Source organism: Oncorhynchus keta, chromosome 16 (assembly GCF_023373465.1).
Source record: "Oncorhynchus keta strain PuntledgeMale-10-30-2019 chromosome 16, Oket_V2, whole genome shotgun sequence".
NCBI classification, from domain to species: domain Eukaryota; kingdom Metazoa; phylum Chordata; class Actinopteri; order Salmoniformes; family Salmonidae; genus Oncorhynchus; species Oncorhynchus keta.
Genome location: NC_068436.1, coordinates 14,786,455 through 14,809,020, shown reverse-complemented (window position 1 = coordinate 14,809,020; position 22,566 = coordinate 14,786,455). Strand labels below are relative to the sequence as shown.

The 22,566-nt window shown below is 47.3% G+C and overlaps 1 protein-coding gene across 31 annotated transcripts in view; it reads right to left on the bottom strand.

The window, feature by feature from the left end:
• Positions 1-1,690: 1,690 nt before the first annotated feature.
• The window catches only part of LOC118374992 (hedgehog-interacting protein-like), a 65,089-nt gene continuing 44,213 nt past the window's right edge, over positions 1,691-22,566 (bottom strand). The window contains exons 9-17 of one of the 31 annotated variants that reach the window (XM_052464762.1): positions 18,452-18,575; positions 17,483-17,619; positions 14,027-14,108; positions 5,774-5,922; positions 3,849-5,504; positions 3,711-3,778; positions 3,187-3,240; positions 3,015-3,070; positions 1,691-2,906 (exon numbers count right to left, since the gene is read on the bottom strand). In XM_052464762.1, coding sequence (XP_052320722.1) covers positions 5,308-5,504; positions 5,774-5,922; positions 14,027-14,108; positions 17,483-17,619; positions 18,452-18,575 — 689 coding nt within the window. In that variant the 3' untranslated portion in view covers positions 1,691-2,906; positions 3,015-3,070; positions 3,187-3,240; positions 3,711-3,778; positions 3,849-5,307. The other 30 variants (XM_052464760.1, XM_052464767.1, XM_052464768.1 and 27 more) reach the window with 30 other exon arrangements.

Genomic DNA, 22,566 nt, shown 5'->3' with positions numbered 1-22,566 from the left:
TCAACATCTGTCACGACTTCCGCCGAAGTTGGTCTCTCTCCTTGTTCGGGCGGCGTTTGACGGTCGACGTCACCGGCTTTCTAGTCACCACCGATCCATGTTTCATTTTCATTTTGTTTTGTCTTCATTATACACACCTGGTTTCCACACCTGGTTTCCATGTGTCTCTCCTCAGGCCAGTGGTGGCTGATCCGCTCCAGCAGTCTGAGGTGCGGTAGGCCCTCCGCCCCCTCTGGACATCGAGGGGGCCCCGGCGTATACTGTGCGAGCCATCATGGACTCAAGACGTCGGGCGAGGGGCCTTCAGTACCTCGTGGAGTGGGAGGGGTACGGTCCGGAGGAGAGATGCTGGGTGCCGGTGGAGGACATCCTGGATCTGTCATTACTTCAGGAATTTCACCGTCTCCACCCGGATCGCCCTGCGTCTCATCCTCCGGGTCGTCCCCGAGGCCGGTGTCGGTGCGCGGCTCAAGGGGGGGTACTGTCACGACTTCCGCCGAAGTTGGTCCCTCTCCTTGTTCGGGCGGCGTTCGGCGGTCGACGTCACCACCGATCCATGTTTCTTTTTAGTTTTGTTTTGCCTTCATTGTACACACCTGGTTTCCATTCCATAATCAATGTTCTTTATTTAACCCTCCGGCTTCCCTTTCTGTTATGTGAGTGATTGTCATTGTCATGTGGGTTCATTCTTTGTGTTCTGGATATTTGTATTTTTCCTTGTTGGAACATTGCTTACATTTTGAGTAAATTCGTATTATTACTCATACCTGTGTCCTGCGCCTGACTCCGCTTATCCATTCAGACAGACAGACAGACAGACAGACAGACAGACAGACAGACAGACAGACAGACAGACAGACAGACAGACAGACAGACAGACAGACAGAGGGGGCAACCTATGTCAACGGATAGTGTTCTTTTACTAAGCAAACATCACTTGCTAATACTGTTAATACTAATAGTGGAAGGATGTTACGCTATTGATTTACACTCATAGAACAGTAAAAGACTGTCCGGATCGACATGTCAATCTCAGAAATCTAGAAATCTAAGGCCAAATATACTAGCTCCTGTAGACAACCTCTGCGTGCTCAGATCTAACATTACGAGGATACATTTAAGGTGAGGTCACTGTTCCACACCCTGGCAGAAGGCCTCAATCTGTCTCCATTTGTAATCATCCTGCAACAACCTATCATTTCCTTTCCTGCTGAATCAAGGATTGTTAGTCACATAGAAATAGAATGAATAGATTCTATGACTATTTTCTACGGGTTGTTATTCAAGAAGAAACATTGTGCTCTATGCTACATCGTCATCCTAAAAGTCATCATCAAACAGACACTGTGACAAGGTTTTCAGACATGCTATAAACTTTAATAGACATATAGATATTTCTGAAAAGAAACAAAGATAGCCCTAGGTTTTATTTACAATACATGATCAAAATCCTCACATACAGCGGCAAAAACAATTGTAGAGAACTTAAATAACTTTGTTTGCGTAACTACTTAAATAATGAAAACGGTTACTCTATTTTATTCACACCACGCCGTCTCAGCAGCTAAAATGCAAGTTTCACATTAAGTGCTAAAATTATAGTATCGACTTTACAGCATGAGTTCCATTTGACACATTATAGACCAGAGACACTGGCGAGACAGAGGTTCAACAACTGCTGTCATTGAAGATACAGAGAGAGAGAGAGAGAGAGAGAGAGAGAGAGAGAGAGAGAGAGAGAGAGAGAGAGAGAGAGAGAGAGAGAGAGAGAGAGAGTGAGAGGAATTGGAAAACCCTGAACACTTCTAACCATGCTTAGAACGGGAACTCAAAACAAAATATGATCATAGAAATAAAGACATTCCAATTGTGTGGGGGCAGGCACTTAAAAAAAGACAACATTGGCACAAGATGTAAGAAGTTGCTTTGAGCTTTGCTGAACTACTATCAGGAGACTCAAGATTAATACGGTATCAAGGAATTTGCAATGGCACTAAATCAAATGAACCAATCCTGATCAACCTGTAGATTAGTGGCGTTACGTGATGTGTTTTATACAGTCTTCTGAAGAAAGTCAACACATCGATGGGCTCCAACATAATTAGTCTTTTTTTAATTGTCGTTTGGCTCGCCGAAGACGGTTTAGATCCCTGGCTTTGAGATGAGCAACGTCTTCTTTAGGCTGTTCATTTGTTAAGGGATCACAGTTCACCACAAAGTGGATCAAAGAAGTCTGGGTTCATACTTGACACATTTGATCATTCCATCTGTCTTATCTGAACGTCTCACAGTAGGTAGAGTAGAGCGTCTGGTGTGAAACCACCTTTCATCTGATCTACCTGGAGGAACTCTTCTCATCCGACTGGGAACAGGCTCCAATAAGTTGGTGGCCTAAAACAGAGACCAAACAGCGACCGTTATGCTGCAGTTGAGCGCCACAGACAGAGGCACTACGGGAAGGAAACACAGAGAGAGCCTTGTGTTGTGTCTCAGTGGTCGGTTCCAAACTCTCCCATTCAGGTGTAGACACGCGTGGCCTTTAACACACGGTGCTGATCTGTACTGCACGTGTCACTGTGTGTTTTTATACAGTGGAAAAACACAGCATAATTTGTGTTTGTGTGTTAGCAAAAAAAAGACCAAAAAAATATGATTTTTTTAAGCTTAATGCAAAACCACTTTCTACAAACACCGTCCTCTCCCATACATTATCACAGTTAAAAAAATAAACCCTCCTCTATCGAAACAATAGTAACACTATATTATTTAGCAAGGCTAAGTAGTACTTAGTTCAGCTCTTTATGTATGAAATATACATCAGCTTCTGTCCCTGTAGAACTACCACTGAAGTTGTGTAGCGAGTGTGTGTGTGTGTTCAGTGTGAGAGATTAAGAGTGAGATTTGACCTGCTGTGTGCCATTGTGTTAGTGTGTGTGTGTGTTCAGTGTGAGAGATTTGACCTGTTGCGTGCCACTGTGTTAGTGTGTGTGTGTGTTCAGTGTGAGAGATTTGACCTGCTGCGTGCCACTGTGTTAGTGTGTGTGTGTGTGTTCAGTGTGAGAGATTTGACCTGCTGCGTGCCACTGTGTTAGTGTGTGTGGTCAGTGTGAGAGATTAAGAGTGAGATTTGACCTGCTGCGTGCCATTGTGTTAGTGTGTGTGTGTGTTCAGTGTGAGAGATTTGACCTGTTGCGTGCCACTGTGTTAGTGTGTGTGTGTGTTCAGTGTGAGAGATTTGACCTGCTGCGTGCCACTGTGTGTGTGTGTGTGTGGTCAGTGTGAGAGATTAAGAGTGAGAGTTGACCTGCTACGTGCCACTGTGTGTGTGTGTGTGTGTGTGTGTGTGTGTGTGTGTGTGTGTGTGTGTGTGTGTGTGTGTGTGTGTGTGTGTGTGTGTGGTCAGTGTGAGAGATTTGACCTGCTGCGTGCCACTGTGTTAGTGTGTGTGTGTGTGTGTGTGTGTGTGGTCAGTGTGAGAGATTAAGAGTGAGATTTGACCTGCTGCGTGCCACTGTGTTAGTGTGTGTGTGTGTGTGTGTGTGGTCAGTGTGAGAGATTAAGAGTGAGATTTGACCTGCTGCGTGCCACTGTGTTAGTGTGTGTGTGTGTGTGTGTGTGTGTGTGTGTGTGTGTGTGTGTGTGTGTGTGTGTGTGTGTGTGTGTGTGTGTGTGTGTGTGGTCAGTGTGAGAGATTAAGAGTGAGATTTGACCTGCTGCGTGCCACTGTGTTAGTGTGTGTGTGTGTGTTCAGTGTGAGAGATTAAGAGTGAGATTTGACCTGCTGAGTGCCACTGTGTTAGTGTGTGTGTGTGTGTGTTCAGTGTGAGAGATTAAGAGTGAGATATGACCTGCTGCGTGCCACTGTGTTAGTGTGTGTGTGTGTGTGGTCAGTGTGAGAGATTAAGAGTGAGATTTGACCTGCTGCGTGCCACTGTGTTAGTGTGTGTGTGTGTGTGGTCAGTGTGAGAGATTAAGAGTGAGATTTGACCTGCTGCATGCCACTGTGTTAGTGTGTGACAACGTCACTGCTGTATGACACCGTACTATAGTCCCAACATAATCGCCTGCCCTTGATTGTGAAACACAAAAAACATTACATTACAGTGCGTGGAGTTGATGACTCCATTTCAAATGTATCAAACTGGCGTTGACATTGGGAGTGCAAAGCTATGAGCTCTATCCTAACAATGTCATAGACTCTGTCCCTAATGGCACCCTTGTTCCGTATGATGCTCACTATTTTTGACGTGGGCCCATAGGGCTCTGGTCAAAAGTAGTGCACTCTACGGGGAATAGGGTGCCATTTGGGACACAGCCATATAAACTCTATCGATACCTGTTGAGTCCAAAGACACTCATTCTTCAGCTATGGATCCATTCTGTACATTGGCAGCATGTCAAGTGAGCGATGAACAACAAATCTATACCGCAAATCATGAAGTATCAAAACGTAGCTTTTTCTATGAAGATGTGCCCACAAAACATCACCCGGAGAAAACAGTGGGTCAAAATAACAATAATCATTATTATTACTGTGACATTGGTCTATTGGTCGTTCATATTAGCGCCTTTAGACAAGATAGTACAGGATTCTGTATGGGGCTCTATACACGGCACAGTAAGATTATCAGAAACTCTTCAGTCAGTGTCAGTATCATTGCATTGCTGATGCTGAAGAGATTGGCATGTTCATTTAAAGGCTGTATATAGACTGTGTTGTGTTGGTGAAGGCAGACCCAAAGCTAACCCCCAGTATTGGGCTGTCCACTCTCCAGTCCTGGGGGATAACTTAAGTCACCACGCCTCCGCCCACCTCGCCGTGTTTCAGCTCAGCCGACTCCCCTTCGCTCTCTGTAAGGCGTCAGTCAAAATGGCCGCTGTTTATGTTGTTGTTGTGTGGAGAGAACGCGAGGGGGTCTCCCTCTGTTCTCAGCAGGGGTGCAGTGCTAAAATCAAGTCATCTGCATGGGGGTTCCAGAGTGGGAGAGAGACGAGAAGAACTTTCTCCTGGAGAAGAAGAGTATAAAAGAGCTTATGTAGCCACGGTGGAGGTCCAACCATTAGACCATAGATGACGATTACCATGCATTCAACCATCACGTTGCTGTGTCTGTCTGTGTGATGGTCTCTGGAGGGATGCTTGGCCTGGATGCCTGGTGTACGTAGCCTACCGGAGCTTATGGGCAGGAAGATTACCAGAGTCTGGGTGTTGACTGGGACAGGGTACGTTCAGACAGGGGGGTGTGTCTCAGGGGTGGGGGGGTGGGGTGGGGGGGTTGCGGTGGGAGTGGACCCCTCCCCATGCCCCTATACCATGTAGCTAGTGAGGTTCAGCAGGTACGAGGTCATGTCTATGATGTGGTCCAGGATGCCGTCCTTCTCCTGGTCGCTAGGCATGCCCCGCTCGCCCTTCTCACACTGGGCGCCCGAGTAGCCGCTCTTACACAGGCAGCTGTAGGGCTCAACACACACGCCTCCGTTACGGCAGGCCGGCTCGCATTTAGCTGTGCGAGAGAGAGAGAGGGAGAGAGATATATTGACAAGCGATAACAAAACATTCATAAACCCTTTATGTGGGTCCACTATGGATCCAAACTAGTCTATTTGATAAATATCAACATTACTCAAGATATACAGTAGAATTCTTCACACTATTGTGTAACTCTTGTTATACAGTAGGTCTCAGCTACTCTGCAGAGGGTTATTATGTAATGTTCTACTAATATTCTAGGTTATGGTTGAACACTTCAGGCAGCACTTTTCTCTGACTCACCCACTCTGCAGAAGGGTCCCTCCCAGCCGGTGCTGCAGCAACACTTCCCAGTGGGGGTGCAGTGTCCGTTCTTACACTGCCGTGAGCAGGCCGTTCCCAGCAGCTCCGGGGCCTCCACCTGTCTCTGACACTCCTTAGGGACCGCGGGCCTGCAGGGGCCACACAGGGAGGGCAACGGTCACACACTCTAAAGGCTCATGCACACTGTTCTGAGGCATTACATACGGATATGTGGCCTTTCTTTCACACACCATATTCTCACACACACACACACACACACACACACACACACACACACACACACACACACACACACACACACACACACACACACACACACACACACACACACACACACACACACACACACACACACACACACACACTAGAGGCTGCAGCAGTGGTGCCATAGCAGCAGAACACTTAACCATGCACAACAGGGAAGAGGAAACGGCTCCACCAGAATGTGCCTTTACAGAACATTGATGTGATGGAAAGAGGCCATGGAGGGAGAATGAATGTTTGAGTACGGAGAGAGTCTGTGTGTGACAGGGTTCTTTCTGGAATATTCTGCTTCTGGAATGTTGTTAATGAGTTTTTGAGTATAATAATTCATTTGGAGCATCAGAGGTTGGGATGCTGGGGGAATGGTGGACTGACTGAATGACTGGACCAGGGTTTTATTCCCACTGAGGACATGAGGCTCTCTGTTTTCCATACCACTACCACTGGGTGTGTGTGTGTGTGTGTGTGTGTGTGTGTGTGTGTGTGTGTGTGTGTGTGTGTGTGTGTGTGTGTGTGTGTGTGTGTGTGTGTGTGTGTGTGTGTGTGTGTGTGTGTGTGTGTCTAGGCCACCGGGAACAGGCCACCGAGAACAGCCATTTGCTGCTGCAATTCAGCATGACAGGAGACTCATAAACACCCCCCACACACACACAGATGTAGCACACACCCGCAAACATATCCAACCACACTGCCAACAGGCAGCATACTAAACAGACATATTGTGATCATCTCATAACAAGACAAACATTGAACACACGCACTGGCCCAAAGGAGGCTTAGAGTATGATCATTTCATATCACGCTCCGGCCTGGGCTCAAAAACCTGGAAATAATATAGCAGCGTTCTACGTGAAGGAATTCAAATGTGAATTGCCTGTTAGCTTGTGTGTGTTCCTGTGTGTGTGGATGGGGCCAAACAGCATTGACTAATGAGGCAAGACAAGCCTCAGCCAGGCAGTGTATTGACATATCCATCAGGCGCACACACACACACACACAAATAAAACACACACAAATAAAACACACACACACACACACACACACACACACACACACACACACACACACACACACACACACACACACACACACACACACACACACACACACACACACAGTGGTAGTGGTATGGAAAACAGAGAGCCTGGTGCTGTGGAGTGGTCAGTGCATGCGTGTAGAGCCTGTTATGATGATAATGATGCGAGTGTGAGTGTCTGCCTGCTGGACTATCTGCCTGCTGGACTCTCTGCCTGCTGGACTCTCTGCCTGCTGGACTCTCTGCCTGCTGGACTATCTGCCTGCTGGACTATCTGCCTACTGGACTATCTGCCTACTGGACTATCTGCCTGCTGGACTATCTGCCTGCTGGACTCTCTGCCTGCTGGACTATCTGCCTACTGGACTATCTGCCTGCTGGACTCTCTGCCTGCTGGACTCTCTGCCTGCTGGACTCTCTGCCTGCTGGACTATCTGCCTGCTGGACTATCTGCCTGCTGGACTATCTGCCTGCTGGACTATCTGCCTGCTGGACTCTCTGCCTGCTGGACTATCTGCCTGCTGGACTATCTGCCTGCTGGACTATCTGCCTACTGGACTATCTGCCTGCTGGACTATCTGCCTGCTGGACTCTCTGCCTGCTGGACTATCTGCCTGCTGGACTATCTGCCTGCTGGACTATCTGCCTGCTGGACTCTCTGCCTGTTGGACTATCTGCCTGCTGGACTGCCTACTGGACTATCTGCCTACTGGACTATCTGCCTGGACTCTGCCTGCTGGACTATCTGCCTGCTGGACTCTCTGCCTGCTGGACTCTCTGCCTGCTGGACTATCTGCCTACTGGACTATCTGCCTGCTGGACTCTCTGCCTGCTGGACTCTCTGCCTGCTGGACTCTCTGCCTGCTGGACTCTCTGCCTGCTGGACTCTCTGCCTACTGGACTATCTGCCTGCTGGACTCTCTGCCTACTGGACTCTCTGCCTGCTGGACTCTCTGCCTGCTGGACTCTGCTCTCTGGGTGCTGTAGAGACCTAATGCTGTAGATAAATAACGCTGAGAGATATAAAATCAAATTTATTTATATAGCCCTTCGTACATCAGCTGATATCTCAAAGTTCTGTACAGAGACCCAGCCTAAAACCCCAAACAGCAAGCAATGCAGGTGTAGAAGCACGATAATGCTGTAAAGACACCTAATGCTATAGCGAGATAATCCTGGACAGAATATAATGCTGTAGAGAGATAATGCTGTAGAGAGATAAAGCTGGGGAGAGCTCTAATGCTCTAGAGAGATAATGCTGGGGAGAGCTCTAATGCTATAGAGAGATAATGCTGTGGAGACCTCGAATGCTGTAGAGAGATAATGCGGGGGAGAGCTCTAATGCTGTAGAGAGATAATGCTGGGGAGAGCTCGAATGCTATAGAGAGATAATGCTGTGGAGATCTCTAATGCTGTAGAGAGATAATGCTATAGAGAAATAATGCTATAGAGATCTAATGACCAATGAACAGACAGGAGCCACAACTGAATGTGATATTGGGGTCTGGTTGTGAATGAACTGACTTACTGACTGTGGTTGGTTAGTACTCAAAGGAGGGGCTCCTGGCCTGTGTTGTGTGTGTGAGTGAGTTAAGGGGTTCTGGTCAGGGTTCTGGGGGTATGTGAGTGGGGTGTCAAGACACCGCGGCTGGGAGAGTGTTGTTCTGACAGCCACATTGACTGATGGCAGTCCCGGGGCATTACCAGAGCCTAGAGGGGGTCTCTAGGGGGGTGGAGGGGTGGGGTGGGGGGGCGATTCCCATGCTCCGCTCCCCTCAGAACCCACCCAACCCTGTGCCTTTTCTCATCCACACTCTGGGCCTTTGTTGTGACAGGCTGCACGTAGTTAAAACAGAGAGAAGGAGGGACAGAAAGAGAGAGGGTGGGAGAGTGATGGAGTTGGGAGAAAGAGACCAGGGTGAGAGAGAGAGAAAAGGGGGACAGCTAGTCCCTGGAGGATTGGGGTACAACACTGTTAATAGTGTCAGGCGGGCAGGGGTCAGCCACGGCTATTGCCCCTCATCAGTTTGTATTAGTACCATGGGTGGTCATGGTCCCGGGTGAAAACAACACCTGCCTGAGCGCCACTTGACAAAGGCAGCTGGGTCAACAGGCACTGTGGGAATGTATAAACTCGGCGAGGACACTTGCATAAAACACAGACTGATGAAGACTGATAAATTAAAGGAGGGCCGCTTATTAGTTTGAGTGTCCACGGGGCTGGGCCAGGCTGGTCCCAATGATTTATATATACACTAGATGACTAATAGGGGGCGCTGTTTTGAAGCCCCCTGAGCCTCCATCTTGGCACTCCCTCACATTGTAATTTTTTGGGGGGGGGCTTTAGACATTCATTTATTAATGTCTACATTCGTTTTTGCCACATTCATTCTATTACAGACACCTTAATGCATAATCTTAAATTATATTATGTGAGTTAAACATAAAAATTATAAATTAAAAAATATATAAAAACATTTTCTTTAAAGTATATATATTTTTTTATTACTAATGTTACTGTCCCCGCTACAACAAAAAAATACTTCAATACATGTAATTTTGACCTTAAAACATTTAATTGAAATACTGAAGAATTCCATGAATTCCTATGGAGGACTGCTCCTACTGGGGGGAGTGCTAATATGGCCGACTGGTGGCTTCAAAAACCTCTCAATGGCCAATACATATCATCAGCCATCTAGGGTTTGTATACATTATTGGCTGGTTCCCAACACTCTTAGAAAAAAGGGTTCCAAAGGGGTTCTTCGGCTGTCCCCATAGGAGAACCCTTTTTGGTTACATGTAGAACCTTTTTAGAACCATTTAGAACCCTCTGTGTTCTATCTGGAACCATACAGCGTTCTTCAAACGGTTCTCAAATGTGGACAGCCGAAGAACCCTTTTAGGTTCTAGATAGCTAGTCCTTCTGTAGCTCAGTTGGTAGAGCATGGCGCTTGTAACGCCAGGGTAGTGGGTTTGATTCCCGGGACCACCCATACATAGAATGTATGCACACATGACTGTAAGTCGCTTTGGATAAAAGCGTCTGCTAAATGGCATATATTATTATTATTATATTATAGCTTATTTTTTTCAAAGTGTAGTCCTATTGGCTGGAGGGAGGCGGGGTGGTGGTGGGGTGGAGGGATGTAATGGAGCTCTGCTTGGCTCAGCTGCCTCCCTTCCCACCTCCCCCTTTGTTCCAGAACAGGAGACATCCGCCAGGGACCATATGCTGAGCCTGATCCCTGATCAGCTCCCTCTTACTCACAACATAGCCCTCTTTATAATATCTCACCGCCTCAAAAGTCACCCCAGATCAAATCATACAGCTGATTGATATAGGGGATGCTATTAGTGAGGGATACTCTAACGACTATCAGATTTATTTCACTTAAAGCTTTGATAGTGATGGGTGGCTGGTAGCCTGGGAGTTGGTGGGGAGGGTTTTGGGAAGGAATGTGTTGGGGCTATGTGCCGGGGCTTGCTTGATTGGCATGAGGTGTATGTGAGAAAAAAGCCCTGGAGTGATGTACATTGTGCCTCCCAACAATGGCTAAATCAAACGGCCCAGTGTGAGTCCTTTGGCTGTTTTGTCATCCGGCCCCATTGTTTGGAGGCTTCTTTGTGGTTTCATCCCTTGTTTTAATTGTGTCAGAAATGTACTGTGTATTGTAGGAGCCAGGGCCATTCAGTGGAGCTGTGGAGCAGCTTTGTCAAGGGCAGGACCACAGTAGTGCAGCAGCAAGATTTAGGAGGGACATCTGAATAAAAGAGCTGGCTTTTTTTAGCCAGCATATTGGGAGCTGGGAGCTACCGTACCACACACACTGAACACGCACGCACGCACGCACACCTGCTCCTTGCACCTTCTCCCCAGTGCTTCCTGTAATTTGTGACTTCCATAGTGACTTAATAAAGGAGAGCCACTGGGTCTTCTCAACCTCTTTACTCAACACAATTCAACCAGAGGACTGCACCTGACTCAACTAAACCCTAAATTGTGTGAAAAGTATATTATGACACAGGAGAACCATTTCCTCCCTCTTTGGATAAAAGCCTGTTTAGATGGAAATAACTTTTTTTTATTACCGTTATCAGCAGGAGTTCTTACTGTTTCAACTGTCTCTCCCCCCATTCAGGTTCCAGATGGAATCGTGAGGACTGGATAGAATTTGGTTTTGAATAAAACGTGGCTCTGTTCCTTCCATTCTTATACGCGATAAACAACCTCGCAGTTACATACTGTACAGCTTTACAATGTGGCCAGTGACATCCTCCCCCACATAACCAACCCACCCAATACCCAGAGGCGGTGTTTGTTTGTGTCTCTCCTCTCTCAAGGAATAAAGCCCTCCTCCTCCTCTGCTTCTAAATGGATGTTAGCACCAGAAATAAATAAAAGTCTCTCTCTCTCTCCCATGGCGACCTCTGACTGCGTGTGGCAGGGCAATTGAGATAAGACATATTCAATGAAGCATTGCATGTCTCAATCAGACATTATACTGATCTAATTATAGAAAGAAAAAAAGGAAAAAATCAAAACAGAGCTGAAACCCGTTGAAGCCTTGGGGAAGACGGCATATCGTGTGTGTGTGTGAGTGTGATGCATATGGTCTAGGTTTGAATCCCGGGCAAGCGATTTTTAAACAGCTCTGTCTCCTTCCACAGTAGAGCCAGTAAACAATGCCACATGATCCTACTCTGCCTCTGTGTTGTATATATAGAAATGAAATCTCACTCAGTACAGAATTTCCACGACAGTGTCCACATGGGACAGTGACAACGTATAATGATGTTACTGAGACGCATGGTGGCCTATTTATTATTGGACGGTACCCGACTGACAAACAAATACCTACAAATGAAGTCAGCGAGCTGTGTTTACCCCAAAACATTGCAGGGGGGTTTAGGTGATTTTCTTCTTTCACTCCCCTCCCCAGCCTCCTACCTCCTAAAGCCCCCCTCCTCTTCCCCAAACATACATGTAATGAAAACACCATGTGGGTGGATGGTGGATGTTGTGGGACCCCCGGACCACCACAGGCTCGCTTCTCAGAAATACAAGTCTTCTGTAAAGGAGGAGGGTGAGGGGGCGCCAGGTACCCCAGAAGGGGTAGAGGGGGACGGGTGGCCCATCAGACGTGATAATGCAGCAAGGTCAGAAACGTTAGCTGCCTCCATCCCTCCCCCTCCTCCCTGTAACGAGATACTAATAGCGAAGTGAGTGTGTGTGTGTGTGTGTGTGTGTGTGTGTGTGTGTGTGTGTGTGTGTGTGTGTGTGTGTGTGTGTGTGTGTGTGTGTGTGTGTGTGTGTGTGTGTGTGTGTGCGCGTAGAAGCCGGACTACCAGCACCACACAGGCCACTATACAGACTAAACAAGCCCAAAATATGGGTGGAAAGAATTGTTGTTTGGGAAAAATGTGTCCAGCCAAAAAACATAAATAAAATGTTGAGCGGAGCAACAAGGGGCCCGTAGAAACATCTGTGGCGTAATGAATTGTGACTTGGTTGGTACTGTCATCACCTTCGCATTAATTAGCCAGGGATCTGTTTCTATTGTCCCACACACGCAAGCACACATACACGCAAGCACACACAAACGCAAGCACACACACACACACAAACACACACACACACACACACTCCAATAAAGTGAAATGGACTTAAGGAAACATTATTCTGTCTCCATCCTGGACTCCCACTGTAAGCCCAGTGTTTTTAGATGCTCCACATGCCTCCCTGCAAACTTCACTTAAGCTGAAGGACCTAAACATACATGAGGATCTCGAGTTCTCCATTCCAGGGTGCTGAAAAGGGGGACTGGATGATTTCTGGGTGGCTGAGGGTGGAAAGACACAGCTTGAGGAGCGATTGGTTTGAATTAGAAAGTGAGAGGATCTGGTTGTGTTCAATGTAATTTGTCATGATTCAGACTATATATCAGTGACATTCATGTCTCAGATGTTGGCTGCGGTGGAGGGGGACCTCATACACCCCGTATACGTACCTCCTAGTGTGCTGGGTTTTTCACATGTACTAGGGTTGACGCAAACATAATTTGTTAAAGATTCATGATTATCGAAAATATTGAATAGAGTAAAACACATGGTAAAATGTTTAGCAGGCATACAACAATGATTAACAGGCAACCATCTCCTCTAGTAATATTTATCACCAGAAACTCCAGCACATTATCAGCTGTGTGCGACCTGGACTGTTGGGACGCAGCGGGGCACATTGTTGGGACACAGCATCCCTTCCTTAAAACCCAAACCACCAGGTATTCCAGTCACATGTAACAAATCCCTCCCTACGACTATGAGGAAAACATTACCACTCGTCGACAGGTGCCCTCCGTTCTCTCCAGGAGTGTATAAGCAGCCCTGTCAAACGCTATGAAAATACCCAGCGAGCCACGTGTACTCTCTCTCCTCGCTCTCTCTCTCTCTCCTCTCTCTCTCTCTCTCTCTCTCTCTCCCCCCTCTCCTCACTATCCTCTCTCTCTTTCGTCTCTCCTATCTTCCCTCACTCTCTAACAGGCCCCGTTGGTAGTGCTGGTGTTAGAAACGGTTTGCTTACTCTCCAATTACCACGCTTAGATTTGTGAGCCCTGGTGTGTGTGTGTGTGTGTGTGTGTGTGTGTGTGTGTGTGTGTGTGTGTGTGTGTGTGTGTGTGTGTGTGTGTGTGTGTGTGTGTGTGTGTGTGTGTGTGTGTGTGTGTGTGTGTGTGTGTGTGTGTGTGTGTGTGTGTGTGTGTGTGTGTGTGTGATGTATTGAAGAGGTGTAGAAAACAAGGGATGGAGGGAGGTGTGACGCTCCCTCTCCCTGTGAAGTTGTGATCCTGCACTGCCACTATATCTGCTATGTGTAGTAGGTATATGGGCAGGCCACATGCACACACGCACACAAAGAAAGTTGTGTTCTTTACCTTTTAGGGTCCACTAGCTTGTAGAGCTTCCCACTGTGTGACTGAGCCATGCTTTTACTGGTGGCCAGGATGTACACTTCACCTGGGGGTGAGGAGAACAGGGGTTACATGGGAAATGTAGTCCGGGCATCAGCCCTATCTAGAGAGAGCAAATAAGAGAAGAGACGAAGCGAGAGAGAGAGAGAGAGAGAGAGAGAGAGAGAGAGAGAGAGAGAGAGAGAGAGAGAGAGAGAAGAGAGAGAGAAGAAGGATAACCAGTTAAGAAGCCCTGTTGCCACAAGAAAAGAGCATCCTGTGAAGACCAGCATTGTAAATACAACCCATATGCTTGTTTATTTTCCCTTTTGTACTTCATCTATTTGAACATAATTTGATATTTGTAACGTCTTTATTCTTTTGGAAATTTTGTGAGTGTAATATTAACTGTTAATTTGTATTGTTTATTTCACTTTTGTTTATTATCTAGTTCACTTGCTTTGGCAATGTTAACATGCAGTTGAAGTCGGAAGTTTACATACACCTTAGCCAAATACATTTAAATCAGTTTTCATAATTCCTGACATTTAATCCTAGTAAAAATCCCCTGTCTCAGGTCAGTTAGGGTCACCACTTTATTTTAAGAATGTGAAATGTCAGAATAATAGTAGAGATAACTATATATTTCAGCTTTTATTTCTTAGATCACATTCCCAGTGGGTCAGAAGTTTACGTACACTCAATTCGTATTTGGTAGCATTGCCTTTAAATTGTTTAACTTGGGTCAAACGTTTCGGGTAGCCTTCCACAAGCTTCCCATAATAGGTTGGGTGAATTTTGGCCCATTCCTCCTGACAGAGCTAGTGTAACTGAGTCAGGTTTTTAGGCCTCCTTGCTCGCACACGCTTTTTCATTTCTTCCCACAAATTGTCTATAGGATTGAGGTCAGGGCTTTCTGATGGCCACTCCAATACCTTGACTTTGTTGTCCTTAAGCCATTATGTCACAACTTTAGAAGTATGCTTGGGGTCATTGTCCATTTGGAAGACCCATTTGCGACCAAGCTTTAACTTCCTGACTGATGTCTTGAGACGTTGCTTCAATATATCCCCATAATTTTCATCCCTCATGATGCCATCTATTTTGTGAAGTGCACCAGTCCCTCCTGCAGCAAAGCACCCCCACAACATGATGCTACTACCCCCGTGCTTCACAGTTTGGATGGTGTTCTTCGGCTTGCAAGCCTCCCCCTTTTACCTCCAAACATAACAATAGTCATTGTGGCCAAACAGTTCTATTTTTGTTTCATCAGACCAGAGGACATTTCTCCAAAAAGTACGATCTTTGTTCCCATGTGCAGTTGCAAACCGCAGTCTGGCTTTTTTATGCCGGTTTTGGAGCAGTGGCTTCTTCCTTGCTGAGCGGCCTTTACGGTTATGTCGATATAGGACTTGTTTTACTGTGGATAGAGATACTTTTGTACCTGTTTCCTCCAGCATTTTAACAAGGTCCTTTGGTGTTGTTCTTGGATTTTCGCACCAAATTACCTTCATCTCTAGGAGACAGAACGCGTCTCCTTCCTGAGTGGTATGACGGCTGCGTGGTCCCATGGTGTTTATACTTGCGTACTATTGTTTGTATAGATGAACGTGGTACATTCAGGCATTTAGAAATTGCTCCCAAGGATGAACCAGAATTGTGGAGGTCTACAAGGTCTTGGCTGATTTATTTTGATTTTCCCATGATGGCAAGCAAAGAGGCACTGAGTTTGAAGGTAGGCCTTGAAATATATCCACAGGTACACCTACAATTGACTCAAATTATGTCAATTAGCCTATCAGAAGCTTCTAAAGCAATGACATCATTTTCTGGAATTTTCCAAGCTGTTTATAGGCACAGTCAACTTAGTGTATGTAAACTTCTGACCCACTGGAATTGTGATACAGTGGATTATAAGTGAAATAATCTGTCTGTAAACAATTGTTGGAAAAATGACTTGTGTCATGCACAAAGTAGATGTCCTAACCGACTTTCCAAAACTATAGTTTGTTAACAAGAAATTTGTGGAGTGGTTGAAAAACAAGTTTTAATGACTCCAACATAAGTGTATGCAAACTTCCAAATTCAACTGTATGTTTCCCATGCCAATAGACCCCTTAAAATTATATTGAAATTGAGAGAGAAACAGAGAGAAAATAAGAGAAGAGGCCCTGATCAGGGTCCCTGCAGCGCTGCACTTGCCATGGGACTTGGGAGAGAGTGAGTATCACGGGACAACTGAATACTCCTGACTGGAACCAGGCGAGTCATTTAATGAGCAGCAAGCCCACAACACGGCTCCATAAGAGGACAAATTGTAAACATGTGTCAATGGGGCCCTGTTGTGGGAAGCCAGCCCAGCTCAGCACAGCCCTCCACCATTCGCCTCCCCCCGCCCCATTTACAAATCATGAACAAAAGCAAAAATCTTCAACTAACACCACGCCAAGATACTGGCAAGTCCCATGGTTAACCCTGTGTGCCCGTTGTATGCCAATATGGATAATTAGTTCTCTGCAAAACATGAGCTCACAGTGAGTCCTTTTGTCAAATGGGGATACAATGAATTGGGTTCAGTGGGTTTGTTGATGTAGCGAACCTGACCTCACCTAAAATGGTATGACTGGTAGGCTGCTAAACAATTACACAGACCAGAAACATTCATCACCAGGTGGCCAACTACATGCCATATCAGTAGGCTCTTTGAGGCCTGGTGCTATCGTATGGAAATGACCATATAATCCTTCAGGAAGCAGGGAGACTTTAATATCCTCTTGCTGGAACGTGCCATGGAGGAAAGGTGACACGGAGGGCAGGGATGGAGGTATTAGTTCCCCTCACACAGCGTGTGTGACCTCTGTTGGTTTTCTGGTCCAATATCATGAATATCACTCAAATAACGGCTTGAATTTGAGACTCCGCGGACGTTTTTCCCCTCACTTCCTAATCTCGGAAACTCAATTGGAGCAGTCTTGTTTCTAAACCCAACCGAGTGGAAACATGTTGAACATTGACATCGCACTCCAGGGATGTACTATGTAAATACATGTACCATTGTTCCATATACAATGCCCCAATGACTCTGAACTAGAGTTTTCCACAGTTTTGACATCTGTCATTGGGTGTAAACACGGATTTCAGGATGGCTTGACACTCTGCAATCTATCTTCTGCATCCAGACTCTTTGTTGACAAAAGCTTTCACTCATAACATCAGCTCAGATGTAGAGAGACACCCAGAAACACACAGAAAGTGACATATAATAATGTGGCTATACGTGTAGGGGCCAGCCTTTAGACTAGAGAGAGTTGGGCTGATTCCAAATGGCACCCTATTCCCTATTTAGTGCGCTACTTTCATAGTGCTCTGGTCAAAAAGTACTGCACTATATTGGGAATAGGGTGCCATTTGGGAAACAACCTTTGTGCTGGTTCTACTGACCTAGTTGGTCCTCTCCGAAGCCCAGGATATGTCCCACCAGAGCGGAGCCACAGGAACTGCTGGTCCCCAGACACAGAGCTTTCTCCTGCCACTGGTCCCCTGCCGCCGCTGAGCCCTTCTGGAGGATCCGCAGGTTCCTGAAACGCACACATACGCACACACACGCACACACACGCGCACACACAAAAGCACAGCGCAACATCAGCACACCGTTACAGTAATACTAGCATTAAGCACAGGTCAGGGGTCAGCAAAAATGGCACATTGTTTCCTTCTAGGTCACAGCACAACAGTCTTGTGTTTCAGTGCCTTAGTGTGCATGAAGTCGTTTGGTTTCCAAATAAACATGATGCCAAAATCCTCCTCGCCCTTTCACAACAACGTGCCCTTCAAAAACTGAAATGAGACTAAGTAGCTGCGAGTCATTTTTCCAAACACATTGCCATGATGTCTCAATAGTGTACTTCCTTCAGCGTCTTTATTTCCTTTGTTTATTCAAGAGGCGAGGTTTGACTTCAGCGAGAGAGGAAGATTAATTATCAACCAATGAGACGTGTGAACAACACGAGGCCGTAGCCAAACGGACCAACCAACCGGGGCAGGAAATCACGTCTCCATTTACAGTGAATGAGCCTGAGCAGTAGTAGTGTCAGTAATGTGATAGTAATGTTTTCACCCCAACGTGGATGGAACACTGGGTTTATGTTGGCACGGTGACCATGGACAGATTCAGGGGATGGACGTCAATTGGCATAGTGTTTACCTCAGAGTTACGTTCACCATAGCAAAGTTGGGTTACTGAACACAGCTGTTTGTGTTTGTTCAATTCAAAGTCAATGAACACTAGAACCGTTCGAGAACGTTCCAAATGAGAAAACAATGTTTGATTCAAACTAGCTACACATTTAATCTAGATCATTTGACGATAAATAAAAACCCTGTTATAATATTTATAACTTATAAGCTTACCCGTTCTTGTCTCCGAACACATAGCTCCCGTAGAGCCTTCTGGACTGACAGCCTCTGTAGATGAACCCTCCCACAGGTGCTGCTCCTCCACTGGTCGCCAGGTCAAAGATGGATGCCTCATTCTCTACAGAAACACACAGATACACAGGCCTCAGATCAGTATCATTAAGATGAACGCCTCGTTCTCTACAGAAACACACAGATACACAAGCCTCAGATCAGTATCATTAAGATGGATGCCTCGTTCTCTACATAAACACAGATACACAGAACTCAGATCAGTGTAATTACAGAGGCTGTGCCCCAAATGGCACCCTATTGTCTTTAAAGTGCACTACTCTTTTAACCAAGGCCCATAGAGTTCTGGTCAAAAGTAGTACCCTATACATATAGTGCACTATACACAGTATATAGTGCCATATGACACTTGTAGATCTCTACAAGCTCCAAAAAACAAATTCAGAATTATTGTGGTATTTTAAGTCAATTTGTGTATCCCTCCAAAAAAAATACTTTTTGGAACATATAGCATTTGTCAAAAGTTATTATTTTCAGCCTAAGATAGCTGTGGTTTGACAGCTTGACCAAAATATGACTAGCTCCATCTTAGATATTACACTCATATAATATGGGCGATGCAGGGATTTTCACTCTGTTTATTCCCTACACTCTTAGAAAAAAAAGTTCCAAAATGTTTCTGTGGCTGTTCCCTTAGGAGAACCCTTTTCGATTCAAGGTAGAACCCCATCTCCTAGGAGGACAGCCGAAAAATAATTGTTGGTTCTAGATAGCACCTTTTTTTCTAAGAGTGTACAATAGTATTCTCTGTGGTGGCAAACATGGCACCATTCCTTCACTCTGCACCTGGAGCTGCCATCGTCAGACCCTAGTCTAATGACTGTGACTCCCTGAGACCTGGAGCTGCCATGGTCGGACCCTAGTCTAATGACTGTGACTCCCTGAGACCTGGAGCTGCCATCGTCAGACCCTAGTCTAATGACTGTGACTCCCTGAGACCTGTAGCTGCCATGAGACCCTGTCTAATGACTCCCTGAGACCTGGAGCTGCCATGGTCAGACCCTAGTCTAATGACTGTGACTCCCTGAGACCTGGAGCTGCCATGGTCGGACCCTAGTCTAATGACTGTGACTACCTGAGACCTGGAGCTGCCATGGTCAGACCCTAGTCTAATGACTGTGACTACCTGAGACCTGGAGCTGCCATGGTCAGACCCTAGTCTAATGACTGTGACTACCTGAGACCTGGAGCTGCCATGGTCAGACCCTAGCCTAATGACTGTGACTCCCTGAGACCTGGAGTTGCCATGGTCAGACCCTAGTCTAATGACTGTGACTCCCTGAGACCTGGAGCTGCCATGGTCGGACCCTAGTCTAATGACTGTGACTCCCTGAGACCTGGAGCTGCCATGGTCGGACCCTAGTCTAATGACTGTGACTCCCTGAGACCTGGAGCTGCCATGGTCGGACCCTAGTCTAATGACTGTGACTACCTGAGACCTGGAGCTGCCATGGTCAGACCCTAGTCTAATGACTGTGACTACCTGAGACCTGGAGCTGCCATGGTCAGACCCTAGTCTAATGACTGTGACTCCCTGAGACCTGGAGCTGCCATGGTCAGACCCTAGTCTAATGACTGTGACTCCCTGAGACCTGGAGCTGCCATGGTCGGACCCTAGTCTAATGACTGTGACTCCCTGAGACCTGGAGCTGCCATGGTCGGACCCTAGTCTAATGACTGTGACTCCCTGAGACCTGGAGCTGCCATGGTCGGACCCTAGTCTAATGACTTTGACTCCCTGAGACCTGGAGCTGCCATCGTCAGACCCTAGTCTAATGACTGTGACTCCCTGAGACCTGGAGCTGCCATCGTCAGACCCTAGTCTAATGACTGTGACTCCCTGAGACCTGGAGCTGCCATGGTCAGACCCTAGTCTAATGACTGTGACTCCCTGAGACCTGGAGCTGCCATCGTCAGACCCTAGCCTAATGACTGTGACTCCCTGAGACCTGGAGCTGCCATCGTCAGACCCAAGCCTAATGACTGTGACTCCCTGAGACCTGGAGCTGCCATGGTCAGACCCTAGCCTAATGACTGTGACTCCCTGAGACCTGGAGCTGCCATGGTCAGACCCTAGCCTAATGACTGTGACTCCCTGAGACCTGGAGCTGCCATGGTCAGACACTAGCCTAATGACTGTGACTCCCTGAGACCTGGAGCTGCCATGGTCAGACCCTAGCCTAATGACTGTGACTCCCTGAGACCTGGAGCTGCCATGGTCAGACCCTAGCCTAATGACTGTAACTCCCTGAGACCTGGAGCTGCCATGGTCAGACCCTAGCCTAATGACTGTGACTCCCTGAGACCTGGAGCTGCCATCGTCAGACCCTAGCCTAATGACTGTAACTACCTGAGACCTGGAGCTGCCATCGTCAGACCCTAGCCTAATGACTGTGACTCCCTGAGACCTGGAGCTGCCATCGTCAGACCCTAGCCTAATGACTGTAACTCCCTGAGACCTGGAGCTGCCATGGTCAGACCCTAGCCTAATGACTGTAACTCCCTGAGACCTGTAGCTGCCATCGTCAGACCCTAGCCTAATGACTGTGACTCCCTGAGACCTGGAGCTGCCATCGTCAGACCCTAGCCTAATGACTGTGACTACCTGAGACCTGGAGCTGCCATGGTCAGACCCTAGCCTAATGACTGTAACTACCTGAGACCTGGAGCTGCCATGGTCAGACCCTAGCCTAATGACTGTAACTACCTGAGACCTGGAGCTGCCATGGTCAGACCCTAGCCTAATGACTGTAACTACCTGAGACCTGGAGCTGCCATGGTCAGACCCTAGTCTAATGACTGTGACTCCCTGAGACCTGGAGCTGCCGTCGTCAGACCCTAGCCTAATGACTGTAACTACCTGAGACCTGGAGCTGCCATGGTCAGACCCTAGTCTAATGACTGTGACTCCCTGAGACCTGGAGCTGCCATGGTCAGACCCTAGTCTAATGACTGTAACTACCTGAGACCTGGAGCTGCCATGGTCAGACCCTAGCCTAATGACTGTGACTCCCTGAGACCTGGAGCTGCCATCGTCAGACCCTAGCCTAATGACTGTAACTACCTGAGACCTGGAGCTGCCATGGTCGGACCCTAGTCTAATGACTGTAACTACCTGAGACCTGGAGCTGCCATGGTCGGACCCTAGCCTAATGACTGTGACTCCCTGAGACCTGGAGCTGCCATCGTCAGACCCTAGCCTAATGACTGTGACTCCCTGAGACCTGGAGCTGCCATCGTCAGACCCTAGCCTAATGACTGTGACTCCCTGAGACCTGGAGCTGCCATGGTCGGACCCTAGCCTAATGACTGTGACTACCTGAGACCTGGAGATGCCATCGTCAGACCCTAGCCTAATGACTGTGACTCCCTGAGACCTGGAGCTGCCATGGTCAGACCCTAGTCTAATGACTGTGACTCCCTGAGACCTGGAGCTGCCATCGTCAGACCCTAGCCTAATGACTGTAACTACCTGAGACCTGGAGCTGCCATGGTCGGACCCTAGCCTAATGACTGTGACTCCCTGAGACCTGGAGCTGCCATGGTCAGACCCTAGCCTAATGACTGTGACTCCCTGAGACCTGGAGCTGCCATCGTCAGACCCTAGCCTAATGACTGTAACTACCTGAGACCTGGAGCTGCCATCGTCAGACCCTAGTCTAATGACTGTGACTCCCTGAGACCTGGAGCTGCCATCGTCAGACCCTAGCCTAATGACTGTGACTCCCTGAGACCTGGAGCTGCCATGGTCAGACCCTAGCCTAATGACTGTAACTCCCTGAGACCTGGAGCTGCCATCGTCAGACCCTAGCCTAATGACTGTGACTCCCTGAGACCTGGAGCTGCCATCGTCAGACCCTAGCCTAATGACTGTGACTCCCTGAGACCTGGAGCTGCCATGGTCAGACCCTAGCCTAATGACTGTAACTCCCTGAGACCTGGAGCTGCCATGGTCAGACCCTAGCCTAATGACTGTGACTCCCTGAGACCTGGAGCTGCCATCGTCAGACCCTAGCCTAAAGACTGTGACTACCTGA